This window comes from Amblyomma mixtum, chromosome 2 (assembly GCF_055824585.1).
Source record: "Amblyomma mixtum isolate Tamu chromosome 2, ASM5582458v1, whole genome shotgun sequence".
Lineage (NCBI taxonomy): Eukaryota > Metazoa > Arthropoda > Arachnida > Ixodida > Ixodidae > Amblyomma > Amblyomma mixtum.
Window position 1 is genome coordinate 270,191,921 of NC_143013.1, and position 23,081 is coordinate 270,215,001.

Genomic DNA, 23,081 nt, shown 5'->3' on the forward strand with positions numbered 1-23,081 from the left:
CGAACCCATACTTTGTCAGATCGATTGGAGAGTGGAATCGGTTGATATAAACGCAAGCGTGGTGTGTTAGTGGAGATGTATTTTTTCTCTGCTCTGACGCATCTGCTGCAACGCATTCGGGCGCTGCGGGATAATATCTGAATAAAAAATAAAAAAACTCTGAGAAAGTTATTCTCCAGTAAATGATGACTATTTCTCATAGTGTAGCTCATTTGTGCTTATTTGACTAATTCTGGATACCATAGGAACCGCAATTATTTTCACGCAAACACAGTCAACAGGAGTGAGGAAGTCTGCAGTGTCATGGAAGGAATTAAACGAGAATGAATATTTTTAAACCTACATATATCTGCACATTTAAACAACTATTTCAAACACTGTCCTGTCCGGAAATTTTTACGACACATTTACAAGTAACAACTCCATTTCCGCTTATATATATATATATATATATATATATATATATATATATATATATATATATATATATATATATATATATATATATAACAATCAGCAATATAACAATATATAGCGATAACATAAATGACAGTTTAACTACCAAGAAATGCCTGAAGCTAAGCGTTGAACAAAAGAATAAAAATCATTAACTGCACGGGGTTCAGTGATGCCAACTTCAGTCCAAACCATAACTATTGGAAGATTTTGTTTTTCAAGAACAGACCGCGGGTGTGTTGGTAAACAGCGCTCACACTAACGCTGGTCGTGCTTCAAAAACGACAGCAGCATTTCTAAGAATGAACCTCGATTTCGACCTCAAATTAGTTCAGACCTGTAGAACATTGATCAGCAACTAAAGATCAGCTCTTACGTCACACCTTCACCGCCTTCTTTCAAGATGAATCATTTTTTTCATTTTTCGAGACAGGCATAGGTGCTCAAGGTTCACTTGTTCTTGCCTTGAAATAATCGTACGATGGGATTCTCTGAATTGAACAAAGGAAGGATAAAGCGACGTGCAATCAAACGCACAACAAATACGTGCATGCTGATACAGCGGTCGTCGTCTAATGAGGGCAAGTTCTGCTGATGCGTAAGCGGAGGGGCAGCCCCTGTTCATTGTCCTTGGCAGCCTTATCTATAGTCGTGCGCACGGATAAGGATATTCGTGAAGTAGTTCTCAATCGAAGCAACGCCTCTAAAATCCGTTAGGCACGCCTACAGCAATTCGCTCAAGCATAAAAACACCGAGCTTCACTCATGCTACACAGCAGCATCAACGGCGGGAGAAAACCAACCGACCTACAACACGAGAGCCAGAACTTAGCTTGAGCCCCAATAGTCAATCATCTTACAACAAACGTCAAAACCTTATAGCTGACATTTTCGCCGGCTTTCATTCGCGGAGGTGAGTTTCTGTTTGCTTGCTTTGATTTCCACCACTCATTTCTTTCTTCTCTCGTTCCTTTCCGATTTTTCTTTCTTCTTCTGCTCACTTTTCTTTCAAATTTAAAAATCAAATTACTCTAGAAACTGCATGCAACGCCTCAAAATTATAAACATCAGGACCTTAAACCAGAGTGTACATTTATTTATGAAGTCATATACAGGGTGTTTCACGTAACTTGAACCATAGATTTTTAAAAAATGACGCACCGGAGCTGGGTCAAACTGAGAACATATTGTTGCGCGACGGCAAGCCGAAGAACTAGACGTGATAACAGATGGCGATGATACGATCTTTAATGGCTGCGGGCCTAGCACGAGCCCTCCTGCCCGCGCCACTGCCGGCTTGATCGTCTTTTTTTTTTTAATGCGATGTTTATTGCCTCAGGGCATAAAACGGCATGTAATGATAAATGAGGATGCCTAAATAAATGAGTAAAGGATCGCTGATCTAATGAAATCGAGCAGTGAACGATGATGAGGTCCTTGTGTCCAAGCGGTGTATGAAGCACTGTTATCGGGCGAAAGACCCGCTGCCGCCAGGTGCCGAATTCTTGTAGGCTTCAGCGCCGGGCAAACCCACAGCACGTGGTGAATGTCGGCCTCAAGATTTCTGTTCTTGCAGACTGGACACCCGGGGCGGGGAAATACACCTTCGAATTGCGGCCACTTTCGTGTAACGGCCGGAGTTAGGGCAACCCCGACCCGGATCCTCCGAAGCGCAACCTCCTCTGCACGGGTAAGACCACGGGGGAGGGTTACCGCACACGGAGGAATTAGAGCACGTGTGCGGCGCCGGAGGTGTTCCTTTTTTGTTAAAAGGAGGGTGGTGTCATCCAGTGTTAGGACTCGAGGCGAAGACGAAGTTGGGGTCACAAGGTGGGTCTTCTAGGGATCGTCTTCTAGTCCATCACAATATTGTCTCCCGTCGTGTCGTGCTCCTCAGAGTATTCTTAAATGCAGCTTAATTAGTTAATTGCCTTAGATTAGTTGTCCAAAAAATAATATTCCTTTTAGTGTCACTTGCGTTTCGTTTCTTTGTAGAGGGGGTTGCTAAACAGCCTATCCAGTTTTTTTCAAGTAACATATCTTCTACGCCGCCGCGGTGGCTCAGGGGTTATGGTGCTCGGCTGCTGGCCCGAAAGGCGCGGGTTCGATCCCGGCCGCGGCGGTTGAATTTCTTTGAAGGAGAACTTCTACAGGCCCGTGTACTGTGCGATATCAGTGCACGTTAAAGAACCCCAGGTGGTCGAAATTTCCGGAGCCCTTCACTACGGCGTCTCTAATAGCCTTAGTCGCTTTGGGACGTTAAACCCCATAAGCCAAACCAAGCCATATCTTCTACGCGGCCCTTTTCTCCGGCATTTAAAGAAAGCCCGCGAAATATGAACAAAAAAAACGTGATTGCGCTCTTGCGCTACCGTATTGTAGCGCTTCCAAGCGCGTCATGCGTGAACGAAGCGGGCGTGCTGACCGTCTCGTAGTGAACGGCCGACGCCACTCTCAACATAGTCCTGAAAATGCGTCAGCACGTTCTCCCAGAACATGGAATCTGCGATAAGTGATAAGCAGGCCACCGAGAGCCAATTCAGACGGAGCTTCTATTGAACCACGATCGAACCATCGCATATGCAAAATAAAAAAGGAAGGGAAAGCAATGGATTCGCATATTTCAATGTAGCCTACTCTTTTTTATTTTTGTCATTTCGCAGCCTGTCGAACCGCTCATTTGGGCGCGGTCAGCGCGCACGCTTCGTCCGTTCAAAACACGGTTGTGAGCGCTGGAATATGGTAGAGCATAAGCGCAGTCACGCGGATTTTTTTAAATATTTAGCGGGCTTTCTTTAAATGCTGGAAAAAAAGGACCACGTAGGAGACACGTTGTTGCAAAAAACTTGATCAGTTCTTCCTTAACTTCCTCTACAACTTAAGGGAGCGCACGTGACCCTAACTTGAATGATAGAAAATTTACATAATTACTCATCACTAATTAACTAGTTAAGAGGAATTTCAAAATATCCTGAGGAGCCCCGCCGCGGTGGCTCAGTGGTTACGGCACTCGGCTGCTGGCCCGAAGGACGCGGGTTCGATCCCGGCCGCGGCGGCCGAATTTCGATGGAGGCGAAATTCTGGAGGCCCGTGTACTGTGCGATGTCAGTGCACATTAAAGAACCCCAGGTGGTCGAAATTTCAGGAGCCCTTCACTACGGCGTCCCTCATAGCCTGAGTCGCTTTGGAACCTTAAACCCCAATAAACCAACCTATCCTGAGGAGCGCCAAACGATAGGAAACAATATGTCGTTGGTTTTGCCCGGCTACGGCGAGCAGTTGTTTCTGATATTTGGTTCATGTTAGGTGAAACACCCTGTATACATAAATTCGCTTATAAGTCGGATGCAACTGAAGAATGGAAATACAAAGTGCCCATAACGGGTGGCCTCCAGCCAACAGCTTTCACCGACTGTCACGAAGTTGCGGTTAATCCGTAATTAATCTCGTGTGACGCTAGCATGGCAGGAGAGTAATCCAGTGTGACTTAGGATTAACCGCAGATTAACCGCGACGTCATGACAATCCGTCGACGCCATTGGTCGGAGGTCCTCCTTCGAGGTGAACTGGCCGCTTCGTTCTTCAGTTGCACCCATAGAGTTTCTTACTATTACCTAGAGGGAAAGCTGGCAGCCCGTCTATGGGAGTTTGCATGGAGACCCCACGTGACCACTTCAGCCACCATGGGCGCTCAAAGCATCATGGGGCGGTGAGCTACTTGTTGCGGAACTGCAACTTTTGGCCAAAAAATAATAGAAAAATAAAGCTGTTTGATAACTACAAACGTCCTAACATTCAATATCTTGTCTAATGATTGCAACAAACGAGCAGAAAAGTATTTAAGTGCAAAGTTTGCCTAAAATAAGAGATGACTAGCTTTCCTATTCGCCAAGTGATGAACACTAAAAAAACTAATATTTCGTAGTTAACAGGCGCACTTTTAAAAGTAAATATGTTTTTAAAAAAAATGTTGTTGTTTAGATACTTTAAGAGGTTTTTTAATGGCATTTCGGAAGAGTAAAACCTTTTATTGGCGTCGTGTGTCGTCGAGTTTTCACTACTATGGCTTTTGCACACTGCGCTCGCGCGAAAGTCGTCTGCGCACACACGAACAGCGTTTTCGGAATGAAACATCTCAGTAAAGCCACTCCGTGTTCCCAAAAAAAATACTACTGTTCCGCAACAAGTAGCTCACCGCCCCATGATGCTTTGGGCGTCCATGGCGGCTGAAGTGCAGCGTGCCAGCTTTCCCTCTAGGTAATAGTAAGAAACTCTATGGTTGCATCCGACTGTAGAAGTGTTCCGCTCACACAGCACTATTACAGCACAAGCTGGATGAATGATGCGCAATAGCGTGCCGTGCTTCACCAGCATTCCCTCTTTCTGTGTGCAGGAGAAGCTAGAACGCCCGTCGCGATGGGGTGCCGCAGTCTGTTCGCGTCTGCTCTGCCCCTACTGCTCGTGTTCTGGCTGCGCGCAGTGGTCGTGCAGGCAGTTGCTTCCACGGGAGAGGGTACCCCGGAGGAGCTCACCTACTACAATCACGAGCAGATGACCGCCTTCCTGAAGAAGGTCAGCGCCAACTACCCCAAGTTTACTCGGCTCTACAGGATCGGGAAATCCGTGGAAGGTACGTGTGCATGAGAGGCACTGCATCTGAGACACTGAAGAGAAGTCTATTAAATTTTAGTTCTCAGCAAAGATCGTTTTATGGCTTTTTAACGCAATAGCGTTCAAGGTCCCGTTGCCGAGAAAATCCGGCGGCGGCGTTGTCGTCGCTGTAAGCGAAAAATCGCGACCATGACACTGGCAGGTGGTGCACAGAGAACCAGAGCAACTGAACTACAGACCTGCACACTTGGCAGGGTCCTATGGAGCAGCGTGCGCCAACTTTCGTTAGCTTTTTGGCCGTTGAGGGCGCTCGGTTGACTTGTTCGTCTGCTATTATGATCATCATCGTTTGCCATTTTTTGCACTCTATTTAATACGTTTGTTTTGTCTTTCTCTGCTATCTTGACATCAGCAATGAAAATAGCCATAATAACGACTTATTTCGCTCTGGAAAAGTATAAAAAGCATCTCCCTTTTTGTCCGCTTTCTTTTTGTCGGCACCACCTTGCCTAGCATAGATAAATGGATGATAATGACTACGTGGACAAACGACAAAACTGCCTTGTTTGAAGTGAAACAATGGAGGAGGCCATTTTCTCAACAGGTGTATATAGCGCCACGCCACCCGTAATGTTTCTATCCTAGCGGCAAAAGGCATGAACTAGAACATGCGCGCTGGAGCAATGCCATATGTGCAGGTCTGTAGTTCAGTTAGTCTTGCAGAGAACAGCCTAGCTACGCATAGAGTTTCTTACTATTACCTAGAGGGAAAGCTGGCGGCGCTGCGCTTCAGCCACCATGGACGCCCAAAGCATCATGGGGCGGTGAGCTACTTGTTGCGGGACAATCGTAGTTTTTCGGGAACACGGAGTGGCACTACTGAGACGTTTCATTCCGAAAACGCTGTTCGTGTGTGCGCAGACGACTTTCGCGCGAACGCAGTGAGCAAAACCCATAGTAGTGAAAACGCGACGACACACGACGCTAATAAATGCCACTAAAAAACCTCTTATAGTATTTAAGCAACAACATCTTTTTTGAAAACATATTTACTTTTAAAAGTGCGCCTGTTAAGTACGAAATATTAGTTTTTATAGTGTTCATTACTAGGCCAATAGGAGAGCGAGTCGTCTCGAATTTTGGGCAAACTTTGCACTTAAATGCTTTTCTGCTCGTTTGTTGCAATCATTAGACAAGATATTGAATGTTAGGACGTTTGTAGTTATTAAATAGCGCTTATTTTTGCATTATTTTGTGGCCAAAAGTTGCAGTTCTGCAACAAGTAGCTCACCGCCCCATGATGCTTTGAGCGCCCATGGTGGCTGAAGTGGTCTCGAGGGGTCGCCATGCAAACTCCCATAGACGGGCTGCCAGCTTTCCCTCTAGGTAATAGTAAGAAACTCTATGTAGCTACGAGATAGCTGGGCCACCTAGGTCACGTGACCTCGTGACGTCATCACAAACTGCCCACCGGATAGGGAGCGAGCTGCCCACCGTGGCAGGTGGCAGTTAAATTAATGATTGGTCGCTCGGGAAAAGCAATCTGGGCCCCAAAAGGCCCACCGCTGGGAGCACCTGCCATCGCAGGGCAGTGGTGCATCGCTTACCCGCTGTACCACTGCGCCAGGAGGGGTATGATCTCTTTACTGTTTTTGAATCGGCTTATTCAAAAGAATTAGGAATTCGTCCATATAGTCGTTCCTATTGTTTTGAATAAGCACTGCTCGTTTTCCAAAGACGGTACACGAAAGAGTGCATTAAAAGCTTTTAATCAACTCGGAAAAGGGCTCACTTATACTCATGAGCTTCCTTAGGAAAGAAAGCTTCAGTTTTTCGATTTACGTAAACGATTCAAAGAAAAGACATGTCTGCTGGGCGTATTGCTCTCGTGCAAAAAGAGAGAGAGAGAGAGAGACAGAGCTCTTGCCTTACGACTCGGCCCATTCAAAAATAGTAAAGAGAGGCATAGCAACGCTCTGCTTGGAATGAGCGCTTCGGAGATCGTGTGTCCATTAAATGCAAGCAAGTTTTGATCATCAGTTGCAGAGGTCGTTTTCAGCTGGTTTCCCTGAGTTGGTCGCTGTGGCTGTGACTGAGTCGCTTTTGAGGAAAATTAATGGTGGGCAAAAAACCACTCGCGAAACATTGGGGGCTTATTTAATCAGAAAAGCGGGACAAGAAAGATTGTGTCAGTGACAAATCTATTCTCTTTCGCACCTCCTCTGTAAAATTTCTGCGTGCGCATTTCTAAGATACCTTGTAACCCTTGTACGGTGGCGTCTGCGCAAGTCAGCGAACATACGGGGTGTTTCAGCAAACAATTTCACAAATTTTCAAAAAAAGGCTTTTTGGGGTAAAAATATGGCTTTTGAGGCATAGTATTACCAGTGTTGACGAACGCCGAAGTAGTAAGCTGGTTAACTAATTTTTAATATTAAAGATTTTAACTAGCACAGTTAGGCGCCTAGTTGCAATTAGAAATCTGTAGCAGGTCGTTAGTACTATAGCCATATCAGTTTTCAGAATTTAGAAAACGCGATGACCCTCGCCGCTGTGGCTCGACTAAATTTGGCTGCATCGCACGAAAATGCATGCGCCTTCGAAAGCGTGCAGGCAAAGTAGCCCCTCCAGTGCACGTAACTAGTCAAAAAAGCCAAATTTTGTCGAGCAGCAGCGCCAAGGGCAATCGCATTTTCGAAACTCTAAAAACCGATATGGCTATCACTAACGATTGGCTACAAATCTCTAATTGCAACCGGTTGCCTATCTGTGATAGTTAAAAATTTAGTCATTAAAAATTAGCTAACCAGCTTAAGCGATTCTCCGATGTTCTGGTGCCCGCCAGCACTGGTAATACCATTCCGCAAAATTCATATTTTTACCCCAAAAAGCCTATTTTCGAAAATTTTTTAAATGTTCGCTGAAACGCTTAAGTTGTGTGTTATGCGCAAAATGAGATGAATATAATGGCTGAAAACCAACTAGCGCGTCAGTCAACTCTCTTTTGGTATACGTTTTATTAAAGGGGCTACGCTTCATCAAAAGGCTGCGAAAGTTTGATCTAGGCGTTTTAAAAATTTGATCGCAAGCCAAATTGTCATGAAATACCCTTGAAGTGCGGCAGAGTTCTGATTTGAATTAGATAGGCTTGTAGAATCCACGGGAAGGCGCAAACTTATTTACAGTTTGATTTATTCACAAAGAGACAACCAAAAACAAGGTTCCAATGTATTTGCTGATATTGTGCCATCATGCTAACTAAAGTGTAACCTCGTGCACTTATTTCGTAGTCGGATTCATGACCGTTACTTTTTATAATTTACAATATCCAGCAATGCTAACTTCACAAAACATGGTCTCAATTAGGAATTTGTTTTATAGTTTAATACAAAGTGATACTACACTTTATTCCTGATGTAGAATTACCATGTACTAAAGTTCTTTCAGGTAAAGTTTCAAAAAATCATCGATGGTGTTTGTTTCTGAATCAGTAAAAGTTTGCCATTTTTCAAAACATTTAAATTCCAAAACATTTAAACACTTAAATAGAAAAGCACTTCCCTTCTTGAAGCACGAATTTTCCCTCACCCTAATATAAAGGAGCGCTATATATACTGAGGAAGAATTTCAGCGCAAAGCCCTTACACGTTCTTGTGCTACTATCGTCCTGAAAAGTGCTACTCTTGGCACGCATAACTTTTTAAGGGACGTTTGCGATGTTTTCGCTGCAAAGTTCCTAGATTCAAATTTTTTTTTGTTACTCCTGCTCACAGATAAGCTATCATATAATTGCGGAAAAATTATTCAGGTTCCGCAATGTTGCCGCGAATGGTTGTAGTGTTTGTTAGTTTATTCTTCAAAGCTGCCGGCACACCGCTTTATCGCTTTGTTTGAGATGCAAGACGCGCCTTGATTTATCTCGGTTGATAGCATCCAGGCGGAGGCGAGTCTACATTGTGCTAGACTGTTTTAGTAACTTTTAAAGCTTTATCTCGAAAGTTCGCTATCAGCTTTAAAAAGAGCGTGGCTGAGAGCGGCGGGCATTCTGTTTGCCGACCGCCGAGCACGCTTGTTGCTACGCCGCCGCCGTGTGATTCAGTTCTTTGCGGGCGCAAGTAAGCCCGAGTAAAGAGTTTCGTTTAGAAGCCATTCTCGCTGTTTTCCTGTTCGCCGGACTGCAGTCACCACTACGTGACAATATCCTATTTTTGGTTCTGAGGGTAAACAAACTTGCGATTTCGCGAAATTGCGAAAGAGACCTTTTCACCCATTTTTGGTGTATGACATTTTCCCAAAAAACTAAAGGTTTCTTGCAAAACTAAGGCTCATTCCTTTCTGTCGACACATTTGCCCATCACATATAAAATTCCACTGAAAAACAAAACATGGTCATGTACTCTCGATCACCGTCCTTAACACACCCATTAAATAGGAGAGAAGCCAACAGCCACAGAAACCAACGGCACAGGGGATTTTTGATTAATTTCTTTATTTTGTGGTGTTGATCAATTTAGAATATTACTGAATATGTTATCGCTTAAAGCAAATTGATTAGAAAAGCATAAGAAAAAACAACCACATGCCGCCGGTAGGAACCGAACCCACGACCTCCGAATTACGCGTCCGGTGCTCTACCGCTGAGCTACGGCGACGGCAGTCAAATCTTCTGCTTTCGGGGGTATTTATGTTTACAAATAACCTAACCTTGGGAGTGTTCACCAGCGCCACCCACGTTCTTAAGCGGCGGACGTGGCACGTCTTGAGTTACCGCTGATGTGACGCACAACGTCATCGAACGGCGAGGGCGGAAGCTGTGTGAGAACCCTCTTATGCTTCCTATGGCGTCAAGGCTGCCAGAACCGAGGCCCTCGCTAAGAAATTAAGCAAACAAGGGAAGGGGAATGAGGGGCTCGTTATAAATATGAGAGAAGCCAACAGCCACAGAAACCAAGGGGCACAGGGAATTTTTGATTAATTTCTTTATTTTGTGGTGTTGATCAATTTATAATATTTCTGAATATGTTATCGCTTAAAGCAAATTGATTAGAAAAGCAGAAGAAAAAACAACCACATGCCGCCGGTGGGATCCAAACCCCCGACCTCCGAATTACGCGTCCGGTGCTCTACCGCTTAAATAGGAGTTAGCAGCCAAGATAGCTCTTTGTACTCGCAAGGCTTGTAAATCAAAGATGGCCAAATACACACCCCAACGTCAGAAATAGGCCTTTAGAGGGACTATAGCTGCAAGGGAGCGATTTCCGCTTGTTCTCTGGTTCGCACTCACATTTAGCAACGGGACGGGACGGATGCAAACAAAGAGAAAATATAAATTTGCGCGAAATTCGGTGTCCAATACGACTAAGCATGCGGCCGCGCTCAATATGAGCATAGAACCAAAAAAAAATATTCGTTGTTCTTACTCCGGTTTTGCATGAGTATGCCGGGATCGAATGGCAAATTACCGTGAACGAGCAGAGTGCTTAACTTTCAGTATGACTTCAGCATTTAGTGCAACAACTCTCTTCGTGTTGCAGGACGTGACCTCTGGGTTCTCCTGGTCACCAAGGACCCGGACGAGGAGCCGCTGCTGAAGCCCAACGTAAAATACGTTGCCAACATACACGGTGACGAGGTAAGTCCTGTAGCAGATCCTCTTTCTGCTGTTGCGTCGCATTCCATTGCGGCACTGTACTATCTTATTCAGCTGAATCGTCCCCAGAGTAAGAATCGCTGAACGAAGCAAGGCTGTGACGAAGTGGTCAGGTTGCTTGGCACTGTAACAACGTTGCAGAGATGTTTCTAGCAGTTCACTAACCGTTGCAAGATACTTTCATTATCACGGGTGCGTGAAGGAAGAGTGATGTCAAACAAGTAAGAACTGGTGTTAGCCTTCAACTTGATCTGTATTACTGAGCCGAAAGAGGATGAAAGCCATGCTCCGGTTCCTTTTACCAAGCTGTGATGAGAACTAACTGCGAGGGTCAGTTGGGACGCGCTTTTGAGCTTTAAAATTGACGTTTCTTTTTTTTTCACAGGTCTTTAAGCTATATAGCTTAGATAAGTGTAAAACAATGCCGGTAGGGCCATGTGAGACCGAGAAGAGCAGTCTACTCGTGAAAACTTGTAAGAAGGCTCAAGCCCTCTAATCGCAGTCTTAACTGTACAAGCGTTTTTTGCTCTTCTAAGTGGCGAGACAGAGAGGTCAGAATTCAGGTCGTACACCTGCACCGAAGAAGTGAATTTCCAGACAGCCTTTTCAACCACCGCGCATGCGTTTACTGCTCAGACGGTGGGCCGCCAGATGATGGTGTACCTGATCTCGCACCTGCTGACTCGCTACGAAGTGGACCCGTACGTGCGACACCTGTTGGACGACACGCGCATCCACATCATGCCCAGCATGAACCCCGACGGATTCGCGATGTCCAAGGAGGGCGTCTGCAAAAGCTTCCAAGGACGGTACGCCCTCACAAAAATTTGTTTAAACAGTCTGTAGACTGCACATACACTTATGTCTATAAAGTCTATAGACTCTCTATAGACAAATCCTAGGGAGCAGTCTATAAGCAACACAAATGCTATAGACAGTCTATAGATAATCTATAGATTTATGGCTGTACACTTTTAGAAGACATTTGTCAATAGACAGTCCATAGACTGAATCGACAAAAAGAAATATCTATAGGAAGGCAATAGAGTTAAGAAGTCTATAGGCTGTCTATAGACCATTTTTATAAGGGCGTGGCTGCATTGCCAATCGTTTTAACGCGGTAGCGTTAGAGGCCCTGCTACCTTGAAAATCTGGCGTCGGCGTTGTCGGTGTTGTCAGCGAAAAATCACGAGCATGACTCGGGCACGTGGTGCCCAGAGAGCAACCTCGGAGGCAGAAAAATTTATGATTGAAATCTCGGGAAGAGCAATCTGGGTCGCACAAAGCCCACCGCCAAGAGCCCCTGCCATCGCAGGGCAATGGCGCATCGCTTAAAGGGCAACTGCAGCACTTTTTGAGAATTTTGTTATATTCAAGGATTCAAATATATATAGGCTGTAGGTAAAGCATGCCAAGTGTTTTCGCACTAGAGTTTAAAATAGTGACGTAATCGACGATTGAATTTCGCGCTTCTTCTCAATGCACCGGAGAAGTGCAGGGAAACTAAGCGTGACGTCATGAAAGGTATGATTTCAAATTACCGCTGTCGTCAACCACACCCTGCCCTGACTCGTTAGACGCAGCCAAAAAACTCTCGGCAGGGTTTGCCTTCGGTGGCGTTGGTTTTTCTTCGTTCAAAACAGGCGTTTGTGCGTTGGAAATGTACCGATACCTTCGATGACGTCATCATGCACCCCCCCCCACTTGGCGTTGTGCGATGCGGAGAAGCTTGATGGGCGTCCGGATTTTAATCGGCGATTACTTGACTATTTCAAATGCTAGCCCAAAAAGACTTCCCATGCTTTACCTGCAGATTTCACACATTCGACCCTCTTACGCTCGTTGATTTCTAAAACATATGCAGTTTCCCTTTAACCGCTGCACCACTGCGCCGGGAGAGGTATGATGACTCCCAGGGATCTACGAATGTAAAGTAGAGAACGACCTTCTGCGTATATTGCAAATAACCCATCGCGCTATCCCGACATACCCTTAAGGCGGAACTTAGGCGCCTCCTCCATTTTTTAACCTAATCACGGAAAGCCCATAGGAGGCGTGTACTAGGTTTCAGCAAAACTTTGGTGAGAGCTCGCCCCTACGAAGCTCTGCCTCCAGTGAACCGGCAGTTAAGAGTGGGTAACCTTTGACCCCTGTATTCCAAGGTCGACACTCCTCCACGAGCGCCATGATAACAAAAACGGGTAAGTACTGAAGCAGCGCGAAGGGCCTGGCGAATGACAAAAAAAAAATGTCGGAACTTCGTAGCTCGGGAGGAAACCGCTACGTCAGTGAGCACGAGACTGTACCAACACAATGGGCATGGGCCTTTTTTTAGGTGGACATGTGTTGGAAAACCTCTTCGGCCCTTATCTCCATGCTCTTCCGGGGACAAAGATATCCCTCCATTTACCCGATAGGCTGGTGTTGCGTCGTGGTGAAAGCGGCTTTCATCGAAGGCTTACGCATTACCGGTGTTTTGCATATCCGCGTCAATAAGTGAAGAGCGCCGCGTGGATAACGGTTTAATCAGGCGATAAGCGAGCATGTAAAGGAACTGCCAAGCGGTGCGAGCGGCCGATTGAGTCCGTGGAGCGGGAAAGATGAGAGCGAGTTATATGCCCGATTAGCAATCCGATGCAGCTATACTGTTTTCAACGAAAACGCTGCAGCACATTCGCGACTGCCAGGGAACAACTCGGTGGATGGCACCTGCCCTCCCGTTAAGTAAGATCAAGACCTCAACACGCGTGTCATACATGCTGTACCAGAATCCTGACCTGCTGCATAATCCTCTCATTTATCTCGTGCACTTATCTGAGTTTCTGACATACGTTTTCTTGAAGAAACGAAACTTCTGCCTGTCATTCTCTGACCAAGTCACTTGACTTGTGTTGTACTAAAACAGAAAACCGAAGGTTGCGGCCCCGGAGTCTCTAGACAGAAAATCGGAAACGTACCAACGCTTGCTAGGCGGCAGTGAACTTCGTTTCCGTTCTTTGTGAGCAGATACTTCATGCGTTCTCTGGCGATGACACTAAGTTTCCAGGGTGATGGTAAAAATTGAACGGATATGTATTTAAGATAAGATAAGATAAGATAAGAAGTTTATTCAGACAGGTACAAGTGTCTGGGAGAATGGCGAAAAGGCAGTGAGATGCCTGACAAAGCGCCATCCCCCCCATCCCCCCCCTCCCAGAAGTTGACACTTGTTCAGACAATGCAGTGCGAGCACCGGCACAGCACACAGAGGAAGATTCAAAGAGAACTATAACATCTTATTTAAAGAGCACATTATACATGTGAAAAGGCATTCTCAGAAAAAAAAAAAGGAAAACTTCTTTAACATGTTTCTTAAAACGGCATAAAGCACAAGTCTAAAAACTTAAAAGGCAAGCAAATTTTCCGCTGGAAGCAGTTTTTCCGCTGAATCGCGAGATACAAGAAAATATATGAACTCGACAGAGCCTCACTGCGGTTACCGTTCTTACTTAGAGCTCAGAAATAGCTCCATCCATAAAGTTTTTGCTACGATCATTTAATCAATGTGACTCACTGAGCAGACTGCCAGTGAACCTACCGTTGAAGTATACGGGCTCCTACATAGAATACGGCTTTACAGTGAGCTTGGACTTGATTCCAAGTTCGCATTGTCTTAAAGCACCACTTTAACGATGTCTCTATCAGCACAAGTTCTCTCCCCTCTTAACCTATAACACGGGGCGCTTACCGGGACGCAGGGAGAACGCCCGCGGCCTGGACCTGAACCGCAACTTCCCGAACCGCTACCTCGCGCAGAAGGACGAGGAGCAGCCGGAGACCGAGGCGATGAGGCGATGGAGTCAGCAGATTCCCTTCGTGCTGGCTGCGACTTTCCATGGGGGCGTGGTGGTCGCCAGCTACCCTTACGACGAAGCCACCGACATCGGTACGCACTCGGCGATGCATCGTTACACGGCTGCCTCTTTCAGGTTCTTAGAAGATGTCTGCATGACCAGCGGCTCTCACCGATGATTGGTTTATGGGGTTTAACGTCCCAAAGCGACTCAGGCTATGAGGGACGCCGGGCTCCGGAAATTTCGACCACCTGGGGTTCTTTAGCGTGCACTTACATCGCACATTACATGGGCCTCTAGAATTTCGTCTCCATCGAAATTTGACCGCCGCGGCCGGGATCGAACCCGCGTCTTTCGGGTCAGCAGCCGAGTGCCGTAACCACTGACCCACCGCGGCGGGATTGAGCCTGTTAGCGTGACAATGCATACAGTGCAGGCAGGGGACTATCCCCGACAATGGAAGGAGGGGGCTATCGCCTTTCATCTGCCACTCCGTGCATTGTCAAGCTAGAAGGCTGAAGAGAATCGGCCGACGCCATTGGCTGGAAAGGGGATGCTTTGAGCGGGAAAAGCCGCTTCGTTCTTGAGTTCTATCCGGCTATAACAGGTGACAAAGTGGAGAGAGAAAAATCACCCTTTCCTTTATGTGCGCTAGTACTACGTCCGTACCTAGCTAAGAAGCCGTTATGTGTCGTGGTGAAGACTCGTGGTGTCTTCGTGAAGTAGGAAAACCCCGTTTTGCGGCAGATGCAGCCACGTGGGAAGGACGAAACCCATGCACGCCAGCTGCAATCAAGTAGAAGGGACGGCGCTCAATGTATGTGCGAAAGATTTTCGCACTCACGCCGCTCGCGCTGGCATCCGCCATTTTTCTCCGCGCGATGCATTGTGGGTCGACGCGGTCGGCGGCGCCGGCGCGCAATTGGAGCAGGAGCCAAATCTGCGCCGGGCTCGTCGGGGCACGCTGGCAGCCGCCGGTTGCGTTGCTGTTTTCACCAACGCAACGCGGCGTGCGCGCGCGCGCGCGCTCGCTTGCGTTACGTTGGACTATATTCGCGCCTTAATAGGTAACCTATCTCAAGGAATCATACATCTTGTGCTAGCGGAACTATGTAGCATTTTTTTTTAATAAGTAAATCGATGCTTAAATTTTTTTTCTAGCTTACACGGGAGGCCCGAGCAGATTTTCACGCCGGAAAAGATTTAGAACCTTGGAGAAGCAGATTATTTCAGGTTTAACTGGCGGTTAGACTTCTTCGTGCTGAAGACAAAGAAAAGAGGCGCAGACGCGGATGCTCAGCTGGATGCGTTACGCGCCTAAAGTAAATTATCTTTCTTCTTGACCTTTGTCAATGTTTTCGCTTCGTCTCCTTAAGTGCATAACTTTCCCTGAAGAATAATTTGTGGGAGGGGAGGGGGGGGGGGGGGAGGGGAGGCGGAGACGGAGGAGGTTGTCCACTGTCTTCACGACTGTTGTGTCCGCCAATGCACGATTACATGAATTCTGGCTTGCTTTATCCGTGCAGGGAGAGTTATCTTTAAGCAAGCGCACACGAAACTATTTTTTTTTCGACTTCCTCTCAGAGTTCACACACTTAGAACGCAAGCCTTCGGTGACGCCGGACGACGACGTCTTCAGACACCTCGCCAGCGTGTACGCATCCAATCACGCCAACATGCACCTGGGGAATGCCTGTCCTTCAGAAGGGATGCCGTCCTTTCCCAACGGCACTACTAATGGGGCAGCCTGGTACGACTTCTCAGGTACGTCCCGCTCAGCAGTTCCTTATGTCTCCAGAACTTCGCCTGTTGAGTTTCGCACTCATCAGGCGATTCCAATGATTTGAGAGAAACGGCTGTGACAGTGAAACGTGCTCCGCCTTCACCGGGTTGACTGCGTGTTTGTCTCGGGACATCCTTGCACACATGCAGGCAGCATGTCAGACTACAACTACGTGTGGGAAGGATGCATGGACGTGACACTGGAGCTCTCCTGCTGCAAGTTCCCGCCTCGCCAAGAACTCGCCCGCTTGTGGGAGGAAAATAAGCAGGCACTCCTCGCTTACTTGGGCGAAGTCCACAAAGGCAAGTGCTTCTCTCGTTCCCGTCCGCAGACTGCTGCGTTCCCGCTGACGCAGTGGGCACAGACTTGTGTTATTGTCTATTGGGCGATAACGCGAGCTGTTGGAATGTGAAACACCGTTGCCGCACCTTACACATTTCATTCCTGTCAAGGTGAACATCGCCTCCGTGATGTGAAGGTTTCCGACACCAAAACACTCTAATCTCTGCTATGAAAATATAGGTTTCGACTATCTAATGGTTCATATCGAATCTGTGCAAGAGCAACACGAAAAATGAGACAGATAAAAATAACACTGAACAGTGCCTGTCTGTTCCGACTGTTTTCAGAGCGTTTACTTGCGCAAAGTGTTTTCTTCTGAGTCCCTTTTTTTTCCCCGGGTTTTTATAAATGCATTGACTTCAGCTGAATAAGTTTAACCTGCCTTTCATTCGTAGGTGAGCTCGAGAAATCAACTGAACTTGCACTGAACAAGTTTTCCATACGATCGACGTACAATTTTCCTGCAGCTGAAGGCTTTACACTCTTAGTTTTTGTTTGTTTGTTTGTTTGTTTGTTTGTTTGTTTGTTTGTTTGTTTGTTTGTTTGTTTGTTTGTTTGTTTGTTTGTTTGTTTGTTTGTTTGTTTGTTTGTTTGTTTGTTTGTTTGTTTGTTTGTTTGTTTGTTTGCTTTCTTTCACGTGACTTCTGTGGGAAGCTGGCGACACAAATGTTTCTATCAAAGCTGAGTGGCTTTTTGTAAACGCAGTCAATGCCGAATCGTTTGGCGTGCAACACAGGCATCAGTTGGCAGAGTCTGAGGCCGTATTAAGGCGAAAATGTTTAATGCCTCATCGTTGTCGACAGAAAATTGTCAGCAGAGGTGCCACACCTTTCGGTGGGTCGAAATGGTTATGACGTCAGAGTGCGCGGATTCGAAGTAATGAGGTCACCCACGGATGCCTGACGCCCCATTTAGGAGCACACAATAACTAAGAAAACAGTTGTCGTCCGCTCCGACAGGGGGCGTAAGGCGTCCGTGGGTGACCACGTTACATACCTAATTCCTGCGAACAGAGCCATGGATACAACCGAACTCTTCGAAGCAGAAAGAGACTCGTGCTCAAGAAGCAGTCAAAGTCGGCAGTCAAAGTGTGCAGTTGTAATGTGTAGTCAGAGTGTGTGGTCAAATAAAGCACTAGTACAGCACAAACAGTCTCGCAGTCAATGCCAAACAATGTGCCAGGAAAGGCTTTCGCCTTGCAGCACTTTAGAGAGCCAAAGTTCCCCCTTTTTTCTATAAGCTGTCCATTTATTTCACGCTCTTTCGGTCTTCTCTTAGTGGTCACTCGGATATACCCGCGGCTTTCAAGCGTCTGTGGCAAACGTCGGTCATTGATTGGCTGGCGTCAGGACCTCAGCCTTGGCTGCCATTGGCTAAGATGTGCAGGCACTGGTGACGTCCGGTCGCCGCCACCCAATGGCCGGGTCGTTTGCCACGTACGCTTGAAAGACACGGGAATATCTGAGTGACCACTGACAGAATCATCATTTCAGAATAATCATTTCAACTTTATTTTGCAGATACATTTAAGTCATGAACAAGAGTCATCGATGTTCCATAAAACAAAGTGTTGTAATCGGTGCCTACTGCCAGTTCTCAGGCACGTGGCCCCAACTTGTAGTGAAAACGAATAACCTTGAGATGAGATCTAAGACAGCACAACCAGTGACATAAAGAAAAAAAAAGATAGCTGTAGACAAGAGATTTAAAATGAACGACAAGAGTTAGAGAAGTGCTACTTTATCAAATCCTAAGCGGAAGAACCAGACTTCGGCAACAGTTGCCGTGACTAGAACAGATAAACTCCTGGTTTGAAAGAGTCTACCACCCATAAGCCATATTTCGTAGTTTAAAGCGGAGTGTATCTGATTTTGTTTGTGTATTCCGTTCCTAGTGACAGCCCTGTTCTGCTATGCTTGGAGATCAAAGTGGCCAGGTCTAGAATGGTCCGTAAATATATTTCAGCCACGTTAAAATGTCTGTCGAGCAGTATTGCTGGAGAGTTTAGCCAGTTATATCAATATTAGGCATTGCGGTCGTCAGTGCATACATAATGTCATTACTCCCTTGGCGAGTGCAACGTGTGAAGAAAAAATTCAAGCAAGATGGTGAGGTTAAGGAATTCGGATGGGTATAGTGGGCACAGACTCCGCAGTGTCGTTATAATAAAAGGAGACGACAAAAGCATTCGCCTCCATGTGAGCTTACCTCAATTGTTGATAAGAACTGTCATAATGATCAAGCAAAAAACTGTACAATGACAAAATACCCACATCCCCTCATCCCCCACCTAATCTGCCTGCTGTTCTACAAAACTCAACCCTCTCTCCGCAGGCGTGCGTGGTATCGTGAAAGACGAAAACGGCAATCCCGTGGCTAAAGCGTCCCTGAAGGTCTCCAACCGCAGAGCCAGTTTTAAGACTTCGTCCAGGGGAGAGTACTGGAGGATTCTCAGGCCGGGCACGTACACGCTGAAGGTGATTGATTGATTGATTGATTGATTGATTGATTGATTGATTGATTGATTGATTGATTGATTGATTGATTGATTGATTGATTGATTGATTGATTGATTGATTGATTGATTGATTGATTGATTGATTGATTGATTGATTGATTGATTGATTGATTGATTGATTGATTGATTGATTGATTGATTGATTGATTGAAATTATTTTTAATGAACATCTCCATGCTCCTTGGTTTCGGTGCCTATTGACTTCCGTCATGTACCGAACACGCACTCAGTCCTCTGTAATTATCTGTATAATTAAAACGGCAAAAGACAAAGTAATCCTAAACGAGTCGTAAAGAGCAAGAGGACTATAAAACAGTGCGTTTGCGTTTCCTTGGCTGGTCATCGGATGCGTTATTCACGTAGCACTGGGTCATGGATGTGCACTATAGGCTGAGGCCGGTGTTGGCGCGACATTTTACACTGTGTTAGAAACGCAGAGAGTCGGAGGAAGAATACGCCGCAGACAAGAAAAGCGGGAACGTCGCAGGAAGACGTTTCCAGGCCCCATTTACGAAGTTGCTTCTTCACAACATCCACGTCACCGCCGAGCGTAGCGAAGGCATACCTACACTTCGCCACAGGACTCGGTCGGAGTGTTCCTACACCGACGTTTGTCAGCCCACAGCTTACAGCGGCACGTGGTTGAGGGCGCCCGTGAAGCCTTGTGGTTCCCACATGCTACCAAACTATCTGCACGAAATAAGCCTAAGCTCTATCATTCCAGCCAGTAATCGTACGGAAGCCTGATGCAGATCATCAGCCATTTGCATCGTCAACACCATGTTCTGTCGCATTTTATGCAGGTTTCTGCACAGGGATTCTACGATGCCGACGTGGACTTCAGCGTGCCAGAAGAGCGATTCACCGTTCTCAACGTGACACTCAAGTCAAAGCGCGAAGAATTAAAGTCGGAATAGCTGTTGCGCTGAACCGGATCTTGGGGGAAAACAGCGTAGACAACCACACGCCGGGTGTGATGGCAAGGTGGCGGACACTGTGACGCTATTTTTGAGTGTGTTTGGATGCACCTCAGCGGCATTTACAAAGCAGTACAAAACAATCGTTCGGAACGAAACGGTGCTCATGCTAGTTCGTCATGTTGAAATGTTGAGTCATATTGTTGTGCGTCGAATATCTGTAAAGGGAAACTGAGGACAAATAAAGAGTGACAAAGAGAATTCAGTGAAAGAGGAGTTTTTATAAAATAAATAAACGTCAATAATACCAAAACAGGTATCGCCATCTTCGGCCTTCTTCAAAAGCAAACTGCGATGAGTTCATCACAGGTTTTCGTTCGCGGATCCTTTCGGCTAGCTAGCCCTTACACAAAAGTTTTAGACAGTCTATAGAAAGTCTATAATAGAAAGTCTATAGACTTCTGTCTATAGAGAAATCCTATAGAAGAGTCTATAGGCAATACAAATGCCATAGACAGTCTATAGACAATCTATGGATTTATAGCCATACACTTTTAGTAGACTTTTGTTAATAGACAATCTATAGACTATGAATAGACAAAAAGCAATATCTATAGGAAGTCAATAGAGTCAATAAGAAGTCTACAGACTGTCTATAGACCAATTTTATAAGGGATGGTAGCTAGGTCACACCGCCGTTCACTTCCAAATGGTGATCACAGAGTTCTTTGAGGTCGTGACGTCACGAGTTTAAATCTAGAGGCGTAAAATGCTTTAAGTGCAATTATCTCCGCTATAAACTCGTCTTTTGCCGCCCAAAAAACCTCGACTCATCCAGAAAGAGCAGAAACTATTTATACTCTCAATAAACATTGCATGGAAGTATCCTAATTATAGGCTCCGAATTTAAAGGAGCGAAAATCCTTCGCTGGAGCCCGTGCGCTTCCTTTTGTGTTGTTCAGAAATTGGCGCCTTTAAAAAATGGCTATACTGCAGCTCTCAGTAGGACACCGTTTTCTGTGTGCAGCCTGAGCAACATCGATTTGAATTCGCAATCTCAAACGGCGAACTGCAGCTCCTTTCCACACCGGCATAAGCTCTCTTCACATGGCTCTTCACGTCGGCTCAGTTATCGCCCGACTAGCGAACGGTACTTTCGCCATAAAATGACGCTGTAAGATTGGCTTTATCTGAGGGCGCACACGGAAGGATTGCGTGAACCGTTAAAGGACGCAAGTAAGCGCTGCCAGTAAGCTAGCACAGATAGGATACGCGGTCATTTCGCAACGCTAGCGATAAATACACCATAGGGAAAGGATGAACGCTCAGTGCTTTTGGTTAAGCAACCGCGTCGAGAGGAGACAACGGACACGTGCGGCGTTCGAGTTACGTATTGGGATGGCGCCATACATTTCACATTCTATGTCAAGTGCGTCTAGCCGTGGGTTTGCGTCACGTTGCCTGTGTCTATCTGTATGCCTTACAAGTAAAAGATAACCTGGTACTCGAAGTTGGCTCTGACTCCTCCAGATTCTTCCTTCGGAAAGGTTCCTGGAACTTCCACTGTCTTGTACGGGCTGTTCTCCCTTTTATGTCGTGCAGCCAGCAGTGCAGTTCCTTGCTGAATGTCCTTTTTGTCGACAAAAGTCTAACTTTATTGCTAGGTTGCTGAATTTCTGCGTATTTCCATCAATAAGCTGGCGAGGAGCTGTACAGTAAACCTTACCCTCTTGTTCAAATTTCTGCACGCTTCTAAGTGCTACTCTCAACTATGCCGCATCAGGCATCGTGTCTCTCAAAATTTCCCTACAGAAAGAGTGAGATACAACCCACTGATGGCGTCGTGCGTCTGTCACAAAAATCGCTGACTGGTCGTGAAAGGTACGACGTCCCACTGCCACGTAACTGCGGCGCGAAAAGTAAAAACAGAAAAACAAGAAGGGAGGGCGGTACCGGCAAAGAGCGAAACAAGAAGGTTGGAACAGGTTCTCGTAGGACTCACTCGCGCACGATTCTGTGCGTGCAAATAAAGGTGCGATGAGAATAGCAACATTTGCATGCGATGAAAGAAGACGCTGACAAATAAACATGTAGCACCAACGTTGCTTCCAATGCAAGCGTCCGCATATTCTTTTTTTTTTTTTTTTACGATCTGAGCGAAGCAAGCGGCAACGAAGGCGAGAAGAAAGTAAAGCAGAACCTCGTTAAGTGATAGTCTAGGAAACCTTCGCAGATGCCTTCATGAGCACAAATGGCGTTGCGGGATTGAAGCAGCGTAACGCAGGTGATGATCCTGACCTCAGAAATATGTGTGCGTTATGTCTTCACACAACAAAACGGGATGGAGACAGCATTGCGCGGTTAGAGAGGAGCTGCTGGCGCGCTATGGAAGGATTCGAGTTCCCGGCTTTGATATTTTCTCCCCAGAACGGCCTACTGCAGCCCAAAGAACCAAAAAATGTAATTCTAAAGTATTCCGATAATACAAAATGTGGCGCTCCAGCTAATGCGTAACAGCAAATCGTCGGCACACAGCATTCCACTGACGTGATTCGAGTGAAAGATCATGCACTGAATAATTTTACGTTTATGACGCCTTGCTGCTTTTGTTTCACAACCAGAATATTGGGTAAAAAATAAAGAATGCATTGGTGGTGAAAATTTACAGCACTTGGTCTGTTATTTATCCCCACTACGAACTCTTTTATGCAACAGCACCAACTATCCCAGCAACTTGCTCTTCTGGTCTCTTACGAGCACAGCAGCTCTTAAAACTTCATGGATGCGCGCCAAAAATGGTGACGCTCGTTTTAGGAGGTAATTTTCATATTAAATACTGTATGGATATTTTGGTAGGGCGTTATTTAACATAGTAAATCTGATGGCAGGACCATAGCGAAGTATCGGTCATATAGTTCCCATGCCTGAAAGCGTGCGGGATTGTTGAGGTTGAAGACGTTGGTATATATAG

At 46.0% G+C, this 23,081-nt stretch overlaps 2 protein-coding genes across 2 annotated transcripts in view; one reads left to right on the top strand and one right to left on the bottom strand.

Annotated features, from left to right (window-relative positions):
* LOC149363982 (cytochrome P450 4V2-like) overlaps nucleotides 1–23,081 on the bottom strand; it is a 284,143-nt gene that overhangs the window by 251,391 nt on the left and 9,671 nt on the right. The window lies entirely within an intron of this gene.
* LOC149363990 (carboxypeptidase M-like) lies at nucleotides 680–20,340 on the top strand. The gene is made up of 9 exons (XM_089570011.1): nucleotides 680–1,369; nucleotides 4,850–5,086; nucleotides 10,602–10,699; nucleotides 11,354–11,526; nucleotides 14,455–14,642; nucleotides 16,135–16,314; nucleotides 16,483–16,635; nucleotides 19,010–19,152; nucleotides 19,997–20,340. Exons 2-9 carry the CDS (start codon nucleotides 4,873–4,875, stop codon nucleotides 20,108–20,110), a joined length of 1,263 nt encoding a protein of 420 aa, XP_089426137.1. The 5' UTR covers nucleotides 680–1,369; nucleotides 4,850–4,872; the 3' UTR covers nucleotides 20,111–20,340.